The sequence below is a fragment of the Sprattus sprattus genome (genome assembly GCF_963457725.1).
Source record: "Sprattus sprattus genome assembly, chromosome: 10".
Lineage (NCBI taxonomy): Eukaryota > Metazoa > Chordata > Actinopteri > Clupeiformes > Clupeidae > Sprattus > Sprattus sprattus.
In genome coordinates this window covers 21,926,497-21,944,622 of record NC_137908.1, presented here as the reverse complement: position 1 = coordinate 21,944,622, position 18,126 = coordinate 21,926,497, and the positions used below count along the sequence as shown (strand labels likewise).

General features: G+C 42.1%; 1 protein-coding gene across 1 annotated transcript; it reads right to left on the bottom strand.

Moving 5' to 3' along the window:
- Positions 1-138: 138 nt before the first annotated feature.
- LOC308370917 (ADP-ribosylation factor 4-like) lies at positions 139-5,009 on the bottom strand. The gene is made up of 6 exons (XM_080845654.1): positions 4,612-5,009; positions 3,996-4,076; positions 3,535-3,644; positions 2,426-2,497; positions 1,073-1,198; positions 139-691 (listed from the first exon to the last, which is right to left on the bottom strand). Exons 1-6 carry the CDS (start codon positions 4,676-4,678, stop codon positions 605-607), a joined length of 543 nt encoding a protein of 180 aa, XP_080701780.1. The 5' UTR covers positions 4,679-5,009; the 3' UTR covers positions 139-604.
- Positions 5,010-18,126: the final 13,117 nt, after the last annotated feature.

Genomic DNA, 18,126 nt, shown 5'->3' with positions numbered 1-18,126 from the left:
GCAGTGTAATAAATTAAGAATGTATGCAATATATATAAATGTCACATCAATCACTTCAACATTCATCATTGTCGCTTCAATTTTTCAAATATTTTATTAGTAATTTATTACAGAAAATGACATTGCTTTGACTGGGGAATGTTGCTGGATCAAAACATGACTAACCAGATAATCATATCCATATATTAAAGAACCAGCCCAGACAGCGGATGACAACTGGTCCATCTGTTGATAGATTGTTGTGGTAGATTGTTTATGTTCTAATAAAGCCTGGAAAAAGAATGCTGGTTGTATTTGCACTATAAGCCACTTTCAGTTAGTCAACATCTGGAATGAAGGAAGCTAAGGGATCATAGTTGAAATGGAAATGCAAAAGTCATTTCACACATAGCTATTTAGCCACTGTTCCCAGCTTAATTTGCCATGAACATGAAATGTATCAATACAGTCAGCCAGGAAAAGAGGATATTGGGAAGATGCACCAGATTAGTCACAGCTATGTAACTTGTACTTGTACACCTTTAGTTGTTCTCCCAAACTGAGGGCATCTTGGTCAAAATATCATTGGTTATGTAATGACTCCATGAAGTCCACTGCCACTCCTTTAGTATTTGGAGAGCTGCTCAGACAGCCAGTCCAGTCCCTCGTATAGACCCGTTCCTTGAGGTGCACAGGTTGCCTGCACATGCCACTGTAGAGAAGAACAACCACATATTGAATATTCAACTCTGTGCCCAATATAGAATGATTGACTACGTCACAAACAATATCCCACTTAAGTCAATGTATGTATACATTTAGCCTAAACTAATACATGTAATACATTTGCAGTTCTATTTCAATATGGGTAAGGCATGGTTAACTACACCTGACTACATTTGGGTATGCTTACAGTTTTTTTTATTTTATTTATGTTTTTTAAACATTGACATCAGTATACTATCAAAGCACTATGTTGTCATAATAAAGATGCATGCTTAGCCATAAGGTTAAATGTATATATTATTATGAATGTGTAGTTAAATGTATTTGGCTATAATAAGACTGCATGTGCCAACTGGGAACTGCTCACAGTTCTGCTCCTGAGTGTCTGAAGGGCCAGTTTGTCGGTAAGGTCACTGAGGGCCATCGCATTGGGCAAGTCCTGTTTGTTGGCAAAGATCAGCAGTACAGCATCCTTTAGCTCATCCTCCTGCAACTGTTTGGTAAAAAGGACACAAAGGGACTCAGACAAGCAGGGGCGGAGAGGGACACAAAAATCCACCGGGACAATTCTGACTGCAACAGCCCACCACCGGCCCACAACGAGCCCATCTGGCCCAAGTTACGTTCACTGGATTAAGCCATTTCCCATGAGGCTTTGCTCCGACCATTCTACATTAATTTATGAACAAAAAAAGCGAATTAAATCGCTGGCCAATTTATATTTGTGGTCATGAAAGTTATGTAACGTCTGAATAAAACGAATAAGGTCAAGATAGGAGGCTAAACAAAAATTAATTAGAGTGAGTTTGATACTCACCATGAGTGAGATGTAGAGAAACAACAAGTGGTATATATATTGGTTGGACTACCCTCGGTTTCAGCTGTCGCAGAACTTGGTGATTTTCATGGGAACATGAATTGATTGACATTTATTTTAACTCAATGGGCCGCTCATGAACTTCACACGGCTGTGTGCAGTCTGCAGGCTGCTTCTCGTGAGCTCATTGGCCTGCCGGCCGACCGGGAAATCTCCCGGTCGTCCCGATGGCCACTCCGCCCCTGCAGACAATGGACTCTCACTCTCACCGATTCTGTAAAATGTCTTGGGTGTGGCCTAAATATGGCAATGCGCTTTTTTTCACCTAGAAGTAACGGCACTGTCACTCTGCCAGGTAAAGCATTAATAGGTGTCTCTCCCTCTTTCACATACGAAACCCATTAATGTATTCGGTAAACACAACTTGGAATAGTTCACACGTTTTCATTCAGACTCAGTCTTCCATAAAGATAAATAGCAGGTGTATTCCCAGAGCCAACTGTAGGCAATTTAATAGGATGCTACAAAGCTCGAACCGCGAGAGATGTGTAAAACATTCAAGGTCTCATGTGGAACTATCCTAGCTTAGGGAACCACCTAAACAGTTTGTAGTTGCTAGCATGTGTAATATATACTTGTGTTAATATGTGTGAATATAAACAACATATCCATATCCTTAGTCTATTACAATTGTATTAGTTAAATTAGTTAGTTAGTTAAAGAAGACTTTAAAAGTTTCCTTAGCTAGGTAGCTAGCATTGCAACGAAACAAGCAGAGCAACCAGGAAACATTGCTTTAAAGTTAGCATTTTAACACTTCCTGGATGTGAACTTCACAAGTGAGCTCAATGGTAGATGCGCATGTCTTGTGCACAACAGTGAGCTTTTATACATTCTACTCACCATTTTCTGCAGCTCTTCAGCAGCTTCTTGTACCCTTTCACGATCGTTGGTATCCACCACAAAGATAAGGCCCTACAACATGCATACAGGGGCAATGACAGGTCAGTAGGTCCCCAAAAGCTCATGATTTCTCTTGCCAGGAGACAGCGACCCACTCAACTGATTTCCTTTTAGAGAAAGGGAGCGATCGAAAAAAGTACGCTGCTGTATCTCTTATCAGTCAGAAGCAGACATCCATAAGCCACCATCTTGACTTTGGTAACTCCACTTTGTTGATGGCACTCAGGAGGACAGGACATTCGGTTTCAGTTATCAATAGGATATGAAAACCCTATTATAATAACATATTTAATGCTTTACTGTTGTTGGTACACCTGGAATTAATTTATTGTGATTTAATCAGGAACATTAGTGTGGTTTAATTAGGAACTTGCATAAATGGTAAGTGCCTCTCCTCCAATCAATCACTGTAACTGTAGCCTGATTTCAACTGAAGCACGCCCCCTGACCTGGTGGACAAGACCCCCAAGTTACCTCCAGAACTTTCTCTTTTCTCTCAGCTCTAAGGGGAACAGACCACACTTTTATTTTTCTCCCCGCTCTCACACAGGAGCTGCTACTCTTTCTCTCTCCCTGTTCTCATGAAACCCCTCTCACTCTCTAACCTCTACTGCTCTCAAGCTCTTCGACCTATGGTCCCCCTTTAGTAGTCCCTCATGTAGTCTGCTCAGGGCAGATGCAATACACTCTTTCTTATGGCAGTGACCGCCTAAGATTTCTCGTTTTCCAAGAACGCAACACTAACCAAGAGTAAACAAGTAGCTGCAACAAGGTCAAAGGAAAGGCAAAGCTTGGTACCGCAAAGACAACCCTGGGGTATGATACAGCCACACCATCACATCCCAGGTCTGATACCTGAGCCAATTAATCATTGTACACTAGGGAAAATCAAATTATGGTCCAAAATTCCAGCCATGTGGTCAAGATTGTCACTTCCAGTAGCAGCAAAAAACATGATTAAAAAAAAAAAAAAAAAAGTTTGAATAAATGTCAACTGCACACTTCTTCAGTCTACCTGGAAGCACCATGAAATCCTCAAATGTAAATACCTGAGTGTTCTGGAAGTAATGCCTCCACAGGGGTCGAATCTTGTCTTGGCCGCCCACATCCCATACAGTGAAGCAAATGTTCTTGTACTCTACCGTCTCCACGTTGAATCCTAGGAACAGGACAAGAAGCGAATTAGTTTGACACCCTGTGGTAAGGATGAGGATGTATGTGCTTTTGCCTCTATTGATTTAACCAAAAGGGTCAGGCTCAAAAACATTGTTTCAGTAAACCTTTGAATTTCAGTGGTTGGAATAGACCATGTTTCTTTTCTTTTTTTTTAAAAACATTTTGAATGTAAGCTTTGGAAAACACATTGAGGATAAAGACCCTCATTTACAGTGGGGCAGAGGGTACAATGAAAAGTTAATACATTGAAGTGATAATAAATATGCATATATATAAAATACAGGAATACAAGGGGGAAAGACACAGGTAACTGATAAGCAAAGTGTCAGCCTACCAATAGTGGGGATTGTGGTGACAATTTCCCCCAGTTTAAGTTTGTAGAGGATTGTCGTTTTCCCTGCAGCATCTAGTCCAACTGCAAAATGGAATAAGGGTTTAACCACAGATGCTGATATATCCCACTGGCTCAAAGAGACAAACTTCTGAGTGATGGGAAACCAAGAAGTTACTCATGCCACATTTTCAGAGAACGTTTGCTCTCTATGATGAAGGGTGTATATTGCTGTGAATTGTTTGAAAGGTAACATTGCATTGTTGGGACTGCTAGATCACAAACCTGATGAGCTAGCATCAGCTAGCAAGGAAGAACCCTACCCTACTTCAGATCCTAAAAAGCTGTAATACTTCTAGAACACACTCTGCTGATATCTGAGTTGACCCACTCAAGAAACGTAATGATAGCCTACTGAACAATACATACTGACTTGATTATTACAACGAAGCTCTCGCTAGTTGAGATAACTTCTTGAAATTCAGTGTTAAACTTACCAAGCCTCTGACTTTAGAACTCAAGTCCACCGAAAACGTACACAGCTACTAAACTATTCGAGTCGGCTCAATTGCAGAACTTAAATTTGTTGGCCGTCAGCATAGCACGAGAGGTCACTTACCCATTAAAATCCTCATCTGCTTTTTCCCAAACAGACGAGTGAAGACACTCGAAATGGCGAGACCCATTTTCAGTCAGAAATCCTGCTTTACGTACAACACTGAAACAGCTGTTGGTTAATTTTAAAGCTATATTGAGTATGGAGGTTGACCTCCGGAGCGATGCTAACAAGAGTTTTAAAGTAACCTAACTGTTCGCCTGTCTAACACGTATCCGTAGTAAAAGTGCGCAGCCCTACAAAGCCAGCTAACTCAAACGTTATTTAAAATAACAAGCCAAGTTCCCCTTTTCCTAGCTCATTCAATGTATTTCCATTCGCAAAGACTGCACTTATGTAGCCAGGTATTTGACAACGTTGTAACTTAAACAAAACTTCATTTTTGTGAAGATCACCTCAGATTACTCCACCAAAACACACGTAAATCCTTGCCACGTCACAATTTTCCAGCGCCATCCAGCGTGGTCAAAATTACGTCACACGTGCCACATCCTATCATCATTAGGCCCAAGAAATGTAAGTCATCTTCACAAGATAGGAGGCTTAACAAAAATCAAATATGTTTAATTAACTCTCACTGCATACTTTTGGTTCTCTTGTAGAAGCCAACACATTTCCATAACGTGATATGGAGTCTGGCTCCAAGTTAGTTCTAAGTGGAGGGAACTTTTGGCTGTGTGAGAGACACCACAAATAGAAGGCTAGCTACAATGCAGTTACGTGTTTAAATTCCCTAAATGTTTACATTTTAAGAGGGCAAAAACTCTTACACTTCAACTATTTTCATTATACAAGATAATGGAACAAGCTGAAGCTTTGGCTGGCTGAATTGCATTGACAATGAAATTGGGAAATACCATGGGAACATGGGTTCTTCTATTTCATAGATCCAGACCGCCAGAGGCAGTTTAACATAGTGGAAGACATCATGCGCCCGCGCATTGGCTACGAGAACGTATTGATTGATTGTCATCTCGTGACACGTGACGCCCTAAAGGTATATAGCCTACACCTGCGTCACGATCTTTCTCCAAGGTCATTCTCGCCTTTCCGAGTGACCAAGGACTCTGGCGGTCTTCCACTATTTATAGAACCACGGTTACGTAACCAGCGATTTAGCATATTATACAATGTGAATTGTGTTCTTTTATCATAAATATCCTATTCCAGTTGGAGGCCCCCAAGTAATCAATTATTCTAGTTAAGTTAGCCTACCATAGACAGAAAGGCATAAACAACAACTACATTTTCACTAGTAAGGACTAGATGTACTGCACAGAGATGCGCAATAAAGTCGGACAGAAGTTGTGTTAGCATTTTAAAGCATCAAGTAGCTCCGTCCAAAAAATAGCAATCTAACCTCCTAAAAGGCATGCTAAAAACTTGCAAACACCACCAAAAGCCCTGTTGGCGCTGATAGAAACATGCCAACACTCTAATACTACTTTTCCACCAAGGCCGTGCCGGTGCCGGATTTTCAGCCTTTCACCTGCAGAATTTAGGTTGGAACGCGCAGAACTGGTTCCAGATAAGACATCAGCACCATGTCAGTGGAAGGGTGATAATTTAGGGTAGGCCTACATTTCATGGTGAAAAAAAGTGTATGGACCTTATTCTTCCTCAAATAAACAAACAAAGCCCAGAGTTAGTTAAACCTGTCAGTGGCACATATCTGTTGGTTGCAAAGCTTAAACATGAACAGTTTTTTATATATTTTAACTTAAATTATGCTTTTACCTCTCAGACTGTCAACTAAGTTACACCAGTTTAACCAGTAGAAATGTTTTTTAAAAAAAGAAATAATACTTAAATATCTGTTCAGTGAGAAGGTTAAACCAGGTTTATAATGTGTGTTGAAAGATATGTAGACTGTTAATGACAATTATTAGGTGATTATGTCTGATGACATTCAGAAAATGGAAATTGTCAACTAAGTGACCCGTCAACTAGCTAAGTTACTATACTTACTAGGTGTAACTTAGTTGACGGGTCACTAAGTTGACAATTTCCCTAATTCATCCAATAACTAAAATGGGGGACACAGGCAACACATGTCATTTTCTTAAAATCCTTCATGTTAGAATTTCACCTATCATTTCATTTTTATGATCAAAAACTCTGAGCCACATCAGTGTACCGAACATAGTTGATGCTTAATTAATATACTCAGGGGTAACATGCTGTCTTACATCAAATATTTAAAAAAATTAGAGGAGATTCACCATGGTGTGTTTAAAATTGCCACCACAGAGGAAAATGACATCACATGATGCAGGTAAAATGGTTTAAGGACAACCCATTTTTGAGTTACAGCGGGAAATATACTTAGTAACTTAGTTGACAGGCTTTTTGTGGACGTACAAAAATAACTTATTTAAAGTATTTAAATAATAAAGTCAGTTTTTTAAAATAATAATTTCCTTTAGTATTAACACTTCTCAACTTAATTATAACAAGTTTTTATTTATTTGAATGGTTTTTACTCAATATTTTGACACATCAACTTGCCTAACTGGAAATCGGACATGGCAGAATTAGTGAATTTATGCACTTTAAGACACATTTTTAGCAAAACATTGCATAAAATGCAAAACAAAAATTGCATGATGTTATTACATGGAGTAAGTTAATGTATAAAATGTATTGTCTTTGAAGATATTTTATAGAATAATCATCATTAACATTAGTGGACATGGAATGTACCCTAAATTATAGAATCACCCGGAAACGAGGTCAACCTTGTGTCTTTATATTGGCAGTATATTGATAGATAGATGGATACTTTATTAATCTTGAGGGAAATTTAGGATAGTATAGCTGGCAGTCATTCTGTGACGTTCTGTTCGAGCCCGGAACACAGAACTATAGTGCTGGATGACTGGGAAAGACACAGGTGTTATTGGAACACATTTGAGGGTGGTACCAAAACTACTTGCCTATAAAAACACCTTAAACATTGTCAAAGTGTTGCATAGTGTTGCTTTAACACTTCATGGTCCCAAATAAAAAATCCCTATGGTAAAATGAATGTTTTTATTTTGCAAAATCTGCGAAAATAAGGTGTGAGCGAGACAACGGCAGTATAAAACCTCTGCAAAATGTTGAAGAGTTAAAAGGTAGTTTTCAGTCTGTCTGACTAACTCGTCTTATCTTTAAAAATAGAGATGTTGCTGCTGTCACGAAATGGACGGACAAGAAGTGTAGTTTATGTATTTTACTGAACATGCACGGCGGCAGGATTTTTTCTCTCCCGGTGCTAAGGGGGGGCTTGACCGATACGTGGGGTAGCTAAGAAAATAATTTATTTTCATGACGTCACTTACTTTATTAAGAGGTTCTTGTTTTTTTCCAATAAAAGCAGCTATGATACACAGCACGAGAATGTAATACAAGCGGCAATGGCGGAAATGTTTCACGTGCGTGCAAAGGTTCAGCTCCGGACAGCGACCATGCGCCTGCCCATAACCAGACAATACATCCAACATGCAACAAGTATTTATTCCATATGCATAATAAATGAAAACAAACAACTATGCATTGACAATATTGTCTCGGATCACAACATCATATCAACATCAACATTACATTAATAGTAAAACTCATAACATAGGCTACAAGTGCAGCCGCAACGAGAAGTGCGAACAGCTTATTTGAATGATTAAAAACAAACAAAAAAAAATCACCAGAGTTGTTTTACAGTAGGCTAGGACAATGCGGCTGTTGCTGTGGTTAAGTGCAAATGAGTCCATGATCTTCTGGACATCCAGAATCGTATTACGCTCTGAAGACTCTAGTTCTGCAAAAAAAAAAACGTATCGACAATCGACTGGAACTTCAGCGACGAACTTTTTTTTGGTAGGTTAGCAGGACTCGTTCTTTTTTATGAGCTAAAGATTGTGTAGATGCCAGACAGTGGAACGGGTTGAAACGAAAACAGTGTTCACCTTACGGCCTACTCCGCCCTTTTGTCCCCTCTCTCTCTCACACACACACACACAGCACAGGGCAAACGGGGTACAGGCGCAGTACGAACACGCAAGCATGGATTGTATTGGAACAGAATGCATACGTTACGTATGAACCTTTATAGTTTTTCTCAGTCGCCTTGGTACATTTCTCAAATCATCCTCGACATTTGCAAAACAGTGCTTAAATGCTAGAGGGGCTTAACTGGGGCTACACATTTTTTTGCCGGGGCTATAGCACCCCTAAGCCCCGGTGTAGCGCCGTCGCTGTTACTGAAGGAGCTTAACACATTACAGGTTATTCATTGCTGAACTGAATATCCACTAACTGATGTGAAGTGCATGTGACGTATCCTTAAAGTAATGACTGAGACCGTATCAAAATAAAAGCTATGTCTCATCACATCTCCCCCTTAAGTTTGTTTCTTAACAAATAATCAATAAACAAATAATTAGTGTGCTTGCCCGAAGGGAAGCACAGTATTGTTGTTGTCAAGTTTTCTTTATTCTCCCCGTTTTTTGTAACGCTAACTACTCCTCGCCCGTTCGAGGTACAGACGCCGTTCAAACACCGAAACGTCCGGTCCGATCCGGTGTAACCTGCTATGACTTTTCTTGGCGGTACTCCTTGCCACTCCTTTTTTATTCCTCTTTTTCCATCACCTTTTTTCCCCATAGACTTGCATGGCAGAACTCTGTGGATTATGACATCATAATGGGGTCATTAAAACTAGCTTGCACCTGTGCTTCACTGACACAGAGCAAGCACACTCTCGCAGTTCGTTCACGAAACGCATTCTAGTTCTATATAGGTCTTCGCACTGCTTACTATTTCTATACCCCAGTTTCTTTCAAACTGACTGACTGTACTAAAACATTAAAGTAAACTTCCTATAAAAAAACATATTCTAACTTATTCTATAGTATTTCTTTTAACTACAACTTCAACTGTTAATTCTTTTTTTTTTTTAACTAGGCATTCATCGGACAAAGTCCTTGAACTTTACAAGAGTGTTGATAGTTCTTCCTGATGACCTCTTGACCACAGGAATTGGTGTAGATGGCGACTGGACCGGCACTCCCTCTGGCGATGCCTGGTCTGGAGCCTTTGGTGCTGAAGCGGGCTGAGCTGGCTCACTTGTGGTCGCACCAGCTGGTTGGGCATGTTCCTCTGGCGGTGTCTGTCTCTCCAGGCTGGGTTGCTCTGGGATGAGCTGCAGGTGACGTCGGTTTCGACGTGTGACTGTGCCTTGCTCAGTTTTCACCACGTATGACCGTGGCTCTGGTGCATTGGAGACGATCACACCAGGAGTCGTCCATCTCTTTTCCCCATCCAGCTTGACCTGCTGACCAGGGTGTAGAGCTGGAAGGTCACGCGCAGAGTGTCTCCTGTTATAGAAGAATCTGTAGGCCTGCTTTGTCTGTCTGTCTGTTTCTTTCAACTGTTGAAGATTGACATTGCGGGGCTGCAGATGTTCTGTGAGAGTGGGGACTCTCGTTCTGATCTGGCGACCAACTGCAAGCTGGGCAGGGCTCTGTCCAGTAGACTGAATTGGGGTGGCTCTGTAATTCATCCACGCCAAGTGTGGGTCTGGTTGGCGCAAGATCGCTCTGCAGCACCGTTAGCTTGCGGGTAGTGCGGGCTTGATGTTGTATGCTGGAAGTCATAGGTGTTCTTGAACTCACTGAACTCTGCTGACACGAACTGTGTGCCATTATCACTGATGATCTCGAGGGGAATACCCCAGCGTACAAACATGCTCTTGAGGCAACTGATCACTTGCTTGCTAGTTATACTAGGCAGGTGGGCTATCTCTATGTCGCGGAATAGTAGTCGACTGCGACTATATACTGTTTCCCGTCTAGCTCGAACAGATCAGCAGCTATCTTCTGCCATGGCCCATTAGGAAATGGTGTAGTCATTAAAGTCTCTCTGTTCTGAGTAGGTTTGTTTGTGATGCAAAACTCACAGGTTGTAACGCACCTGGTAATGTCCGGTCCGATGCCCGGCCACCACACTGACATCATGGCTCTCTCCCGGCTCTTGGTCAAGCCGAAGTGACCCTCATGGAGCTTGGACAGCACCTCCATCCGCTGTGACCCCGGGATGACGATTCTGTCGTCGTACAGCAGCAAGCTGTCGGCTTCAGAAAGGTGAGCTCTCGCTTTGTGGTAGCCCTGGAGCGTGTGTGGCAACTGTGACATTGAAGTTGGCCAGCCGTGACGGATGTAGTGGGTGACTCTCTGGAGATCCTCATCCTGGAGGGTCGCCGCTCGGGTCTGGTAGCCATTACCGCTTGCACGTAGGCTTTCACGTCCTCGTCAGTATCTGACGCTTCACTGACTTTCGGGACAGTGTGTCTGCAATTATGAGTTGTTTGCCTGGCACATGTACTGCTTTCACATTAAATCTCATTAGGCGCATTAGCAAGCGCTGGCATCTCAGTGGTGTTTTATCTAGGTCGTAGGTGTTGATCAATGGTACTAACAGCTTATGGTCGGTTTCTAGACAAAAGCTCTCCATGCCGTATAGGTAACGTGAGAATCGTTCGCATGCCCAGACACCCGCCAGACACTCCTTTTCGATCTGAGAGTATCTGCGCTCTGTCTCTGTCAAAGTGCGTGAGCAGAATGCCACTGGACGTAGAGTATCTCCCTGGTCTTGGAGAAGGGTGGCTCCTAGGCCGTAACTACTGGCGTCTGCACTCACCACTGTCCTCTTGCTGGGGTTATAGTAGACCAAAACTGGTGCTGTGACCAGCATCTTCTTCACCTCTTCGAGGGCCTGTTCTTGGGCGGCACCCCACACCCACTGGACATCACTCCTCAGCAGGGAGGTAACTGGATGCAGCACGGTGGCCAGGTGAGGCAAGAACTTGGCCAGGTAATTCACCATACCCAGCATCTGGCGGAGTTCCTGGACGTTCTGGGGGCTTGGCATGTCGGTTATGGCTTTGATCTTGTCACCATCAGGCTTCATTCCATCAGCTCCAATGACGTGCCCGAAGTACCGTAGCTCTGGCTGCGCGAAGTGGCACTTGTCTTTGTTGTACTTAAGCCCTGATGCTTTGATTGTCTGCATTACAGCTTTCAGGTTGCTGTCGTGTTCTGCTTTAGTCTTCCCTGACACTAATATATCGTCCATCACCACAACTGTGCCTTTGTGTTCACGTAGCAGGGTGCTCATTTCTCTCTGAAATATTTCAGGAGCAGAGGTGATTCCGAAGGGCAGTCTTTTAAAACAGAATCTCCCTATTGGAGTAATGAAAGTAGTCAGCCTCTGGCTGGCTGGATCCAGGGGTAGCTGCCAAAAGCCGCTGGACGCGTCAAGGGTCGAAAAGACAGCTGCCCCTGACAACGTCGGCGCCACATCCTCCAGCGTAGGCAAGATGAACCTCTCTCTCCTTACTGCTTCATTCAGTCGCTTTAGGTCCACACAGATACGGACTTTACCGTTCTTCTTCGCCACTGGAACCATCGGCGCACACCAGTCCGTGGCCTCTCTCACCTCCTCGATGATGCCAAAGGACTGCATGCGAGCAAGCTACTGCTCCACCTGTGTGAGCAGCGGGAAGGGGACACACCGTGGGGTTGTGACACTGTAGGGCTGAGCATCCTCTCTGAGCTCTATTTTCACTGGTTTGCAATTTAAACGTCCAATGTCACCGAAGACACTGTCGCACTCCAACTCATCCACTCTCAGCACCAGTCCCATCTTGCATGCTACTGCACGGCTGAGCAGATTGTTGGTGCACGAGCCACTCACAACGAATATCCAAAAGCTGTATTTTTGCCCCTTTCGTTCAGTAGTGGCCAGTAACTTTCCCATGCACTGAAGCTTGCCACCAGGACTGCGCACGTCTGCTACTGTCTGGCACAGGGATGGTCGCATGGGCAGACTGAGATATGAGCTGTGTGACATGACTGTTATATCTGCCCCAGTGTCAATTTTAAAGCGTAGTATTTTGCCACAGATTGGGAGATCAATGTGCCATCTTTCATCTGCACTGTTGTCATTACAAACAGATCCTAGGAAGAATGCACCCATTGTTTCTTCATTTTCATTTTGTGCAGTTATTTCTTTTACGGTCTTTGTTTTGCACACGATCTCAAAATGTCCCGTCATGTTGCATTTTCGGCACCTTTTCCCATGTGCAGGGCACGTGCCCAATCACTAATCTGTCACGGATCTGTTCATCCTTACTAGCCCCAAATTCACAGTGCTCTGCTAGCTCGTACATGCTACGTACAAAAGCCTCAACACTTTCCCCACTCTGTTGGGAGCGTCGGTGAAAACAAGCACGTTCGTGTATAACGTTACGTTTGGGCACAAAATGTTCATCAAACTTTGCCAGTACAGTATCAAAGTAATTCACTTCTTGCTGCACAGTGAAAGTAAAAGTGCTTAACACGGGTTCAGCGTCTCTGCCCATTGCATACAGAAGTGAACTTACTTGCACATCCTGGTCCTCTTTGTCCAACTTTGTTACAATTCGAAAGCGTGCAAACCGTTGCTTCCACATCGGCCATGTGGAAGGCTGCGTGAAGTCGAAAGCCTCAGGTGTGTTGAACTTCGGCATTTTCTCTCGCTGTTCTCACTTTCGTCGCTTTTCCTTCGCTTCACTCCACAACTCACTGCCGCTTTTCTCTCTCTCTCTCTCCAGAAGCGTTTATGCCACCACTTCTGACACCATGTCACAGAATGGACGGACAAGAAGTGTAGTTTATGTATTTTACTGAAGGAGCTTAACACATTAGAGGTTATTCATTGCTGAACTGAATATACACTAACTCAGGCAGGGACGGAGATCCCATTTCATTGCAGGGGGGGACAATACATTTCAGAGAGTAATTCCAGGGGGGGGGACATGAAAAAAATTGCTGTCACGAGAGCTAGCATAATTTAGCTGCTAAATACCGAATTCTCTAATAACAGTGACAAACAGAAATTCAACGTCAGTTTTAAATTCTCTAAACGGCAATACATGTCCTAACACACAATATCTACTCACAGACAAATAATGTTGAAAGTTCAAACGCAAACCAAGGCTTTTCAAGGAGGAATTCAGCTGCATGCGAATTAACGTCCTCTCTAGTGCCCTGCGCAGCCGTGTGGAGTCCATGAGCCGTCCATCGAGTTAAAACTAATAAAATCAGGTCAAGTTCCCGTGATAATCTCCAAGAAGTCTGTTGGAATGAAAAAAGGTGGTCCAACCAGTATATATAGCACTTGTTGTCTCACAACATCTCACTAATGGTGTGATAAACTCGCTTTCATTAATCCAGCCTACTGATTTTTGCTTAGTCTCCTACCTTGATCTAATTCTTTTTATTCAGACTTTACATAACTTTGATGACCAAAAATATAAATTGGCCAGCGATTTAATTCGTTTTTTTGTTCAAAAATGAATGTAGGATGGTCGGAGCAAAGCCTCATGGGAAATGCCTTTATCTAGGGAAATGACTGACCGGCTGTCAGAGAGAGAGAGAGCAGGTGAGAGAGAGCAGGTGAAGCGGTCCTGATGGAAACAATGAATGTAGACATATTCTCGTATTTATTATTATTTTATTTGTTTAAATCCCAGGAAGTCTGTAGAATTGAACCACAAACGTGCACATGCGTAGAACCTATTCAGTCTTGTTGGTCTGAAATAAAACATCGAAACAGCACGGAGGTGAGGCTGTGAGCTGTAGCCCCGCCCTTTGGAAACAGCATGTGAACCGAACCTCTTTGAGGAGTAGGGGGATCATGATTTTTTCAACACTTAAAATTTACATTATTTTTCGTTTATAATAAGCACCCGCTTGTGTCGACGTGCATTAGTTCCATATTACTTTTTTTACGTTGTGCGAGGGGGGGTCACCCAACCTTTTCGACTCCGAGGCCCAACTTTTCGTATTTGTAACAGGTCGGGGCCCAACAGACACCCCGCTTATTTTAGCGAATCTATATTCCATTAGGCTAATTGAATCTATAATCCATTCATTCTAATTAATAAGCGATTGTTATGTGTGAGAAAAAGCAACATCAGCACCTGCTACAGGTGGAAGCCTATAAATAAATAAAAGAAAATCTAACTCTAGGTATTGCATCAAAATTGTATTGTGCACCAGAAAACAGCAAAAATACACACAGAGAACTTAATTGAAGTAGGCCTAGGCCTATTTGTGCACAGCAAACAAGCAAGGAAATCAAACCAGAAAAGACCCAAAAGATAGCATGCACTCAAAACAAGTGATGGAACATGCAAACAAGACCACTCAGCTAGGCCTAATTAAAATAGGTGATGCTTCAGACATGCAAACAAATAGGTTCAAATAGGTCAATATAATGATCAGAATAATTAAAATAATGAATTAAATCTGTGGCTGCAATCTATTATCAACATAAATAGCACCAATCATTCCTGGGCAGTCGTTTGAGTTGGTAGCTGTCCACAGAAAAGCATAACCACTCCAATGATAACGCACAAAAACAGCACTAATGCAACTTTACTGACGTCCGTCGAATCCTATACATTTACGAGTAATCACTTCAGACAGCGTGTATTTTAGACACTGTTGTTTAATGGTATTTTTTTAGTGCTCTCTCGCCGTCAAGCAAGGAATATATGCAAAACACAATGCTGCCACTCGATGGTAAATCGTAACAATTATCCCCTGAATCAATTCGGAGACACCTCAGTCAGCCCACCGTCTTCAACTAAAAATAGCACCAATCATTCCTGGGCAGTCGTTTGAGTTGGTAGCTGTCCACAGAAAAGCATAACCACTCCAATGATAACGCACAAAAACAGCACTAATGCAACTTTACTGACGTCCGTCGAATCCTATACATTTACGAGTAATCACTTCAGACAGCGTGTATTTTAGACACTGTTGTTTAATGGTATTTTTTTAGTGCTCTCTCGCCGTCAAGCAAGGAATATATGCGAAACACAATGCTGCCACTCGACGGTAAATCGTAACAATTATCCCCTGAAGCAATTCGGAAACACCTCAGATCGGATCGTGCATTCGTGGAATGAGCAACACAGCTAACCGTGTGGGTAGCGGCCCACATTTTTTTGCCAAAATCCCCTGCAATATTCTTCTGTTGGTCTTCACTCTTGTTTTGTGTTGTTTGGTGGATTGGATGATTCTCCCACACTATTAAGGAAACAACAACACATATTCACAATTTTTACACTTTATTCATTTTACACTGTCAGGGACCTCAGTAGCATGTGGAAGATCCATATGCAGCCACAACAGCTTGGCACCTCCTGTGGGATGGCATCCCATTCCTGAACCAGAATTTGTAGCAAGTCAGCCAACATGGTTGCGTTGGTCACTCTGGCACGTACTGCACGCCCAAGCGGATCCCACAAGTACTCAATTTGGTTTAGGTCTGGACTCACGGCAGGCCTTTCCATCCTCTCCACTCCCAAGTTCTTGAGGAACTCTGTGATGATCCTGCCTCTGTGGGGGCGAACGTTGTCATCCTGGAGGATGGAGTTAGGTCCCAGATTCTGGAGATATGGGGTCGCCATTGGCTCCAGAATCTCATACCGATATCTCACTAAATTCCAACAGAAGAATATTGCAGGGGATTTTGGCAAACATTTTTGGGATGCTACCCTACCCACACGGTCAGCTGTGTTGCTCATTCCACGAATGCACGATCCACATGCTACTGAGGTCCCTGACAGTGTAAAATGAATAAAGTGTAAAAATGGTCAATATGTGTTGTTTTTTTCTTAATACTGTGGGAGAATCATCAAATCCACCAAGCAACTCAAAACAAGAGTGAATACCAACAGAAGAATATTGCAGGGGGTTTTGGCACATTTTTTTGGGCCACTACCCACACGGTTAGCTGTGTTGCTCATTCCACGATTGCAAGATCCTTACAAGTTGTACCTCGTTGTAAAGGTGACTAATTAGGCTTTCCAACGATACACAATACTATATCAATTGGTATTATTAAAGGGGAGGGAAAATCGACTGAAGAAACGTTTCCAAACTTTTTTTTAGGATTTTGGCAAAAAAATGTGGGCCGCTACCCACACGGTTAGCTGTGTTGCTCATTCCACGAATGCACAATCCTTACAAGTTGTTCAAATGTTTCCGAACTTTTTTTGAGGAGTTTATGTTGAAGAGCCGACAGTCACCACCAACCCAAACTGATACAGCGTTGGTAAATTCAGCTTGACAAATGCTACACACAACTTTAGATTTGTCGATTGTTCCGTCATTTTGCCTCTTAAACAGAAACTTTACGCTAAACAATCCCTCAGCTCTCCATCATTCACTACCGTCTCGGTCGCTCTTGCCTAACTAACTGAAGGCACACGCTGGTTTCTTGTCAGTGGTCAACGCACACCGGAAGTAAACAAAGTTGCGTTAACTGTAACTTAATTTGTATCACATTAATCTCGGTCACAATAATATCCTTAAAGTAATGACTGAGACCGTATCAAAATAAAAGCTATGTCTCATCACAGCTGCCAAATTGCTAAAGCAGAAAACATTGCCTCAAGCAGCATGTGGAACTCCATGATTACCCAGTGTTTTTTAAATTTAAATTTCACATCACAGCTCAGTGCTTAAAAAAATCTGATTTATACTATGCATCATATTGTGGTTAAAATACTTTTCCCTGATCAGTATAGCTAACTATGGTTAGAAGTAGAACACTTCTCCCTGATGAGTATAGCTAACTATGGTTAGATATAATGGGTCTGATGTCTAAGTCTCTAGAGACGACATTCACATGCATTTTTCTGAACAGAACTGAATGCAGGGTTTCTCAAGCGGTTATTTAAAGGTGCAGTATGGAGGATTTAGGGTGATTTATTAGCATAAATTAAATATAGTATATACAGTTATATTTTCATTAATGCATAATTTACCTGTGACTACAAAGCGTTGTGTTGGAGTCTGTTCAATGGAGTCTGCCATGTTGTGCTGCCATGTTTCTACAGTACCCTGAATGGACAAACTAAAACACTGGCACTAGAGAGGGTCTTTCACATCTTAATGGAACCTGATGGCCCAGGAGTTTCTCCTACACCCTTGGATGAGAGAGGTATTCAGTTGCTAACAATCTGCAGCCTCACCACTAGATGCTACTAAATCCTACAAACTGTACTTTTAACCATCACATATTTTCCAAAACCTTATTATTAAAAATAATAATCTTGTAAAATGATGATGGGCTATACAGGTCTCGTTTTATTTTGCTTATTAATGTACAAATACATTAATAGAGCTTGTTGCATCATGTGGTAAATTAAATTAAATTTTTTTAACTGTCACGTAAGCACAGGGTGGTTAGACTGAGTTCCTTCTTGTGTGGCAGCACCCAGGTGCCCTTGATTTCATAATTGATTTCCATGCTCATTTGCTCACCTTGATTTCATAACCGATGCCGTGGTCATATAACATATACTTGTAGATATCAGCTATTGCACAGTGTAACATACATTCTGGTTTTGTATGAGTGTGTGAAGACACAGGCCTAAAACAACCCAAACTATTGTAATACAATATTGTACAATTGTTATGAAGA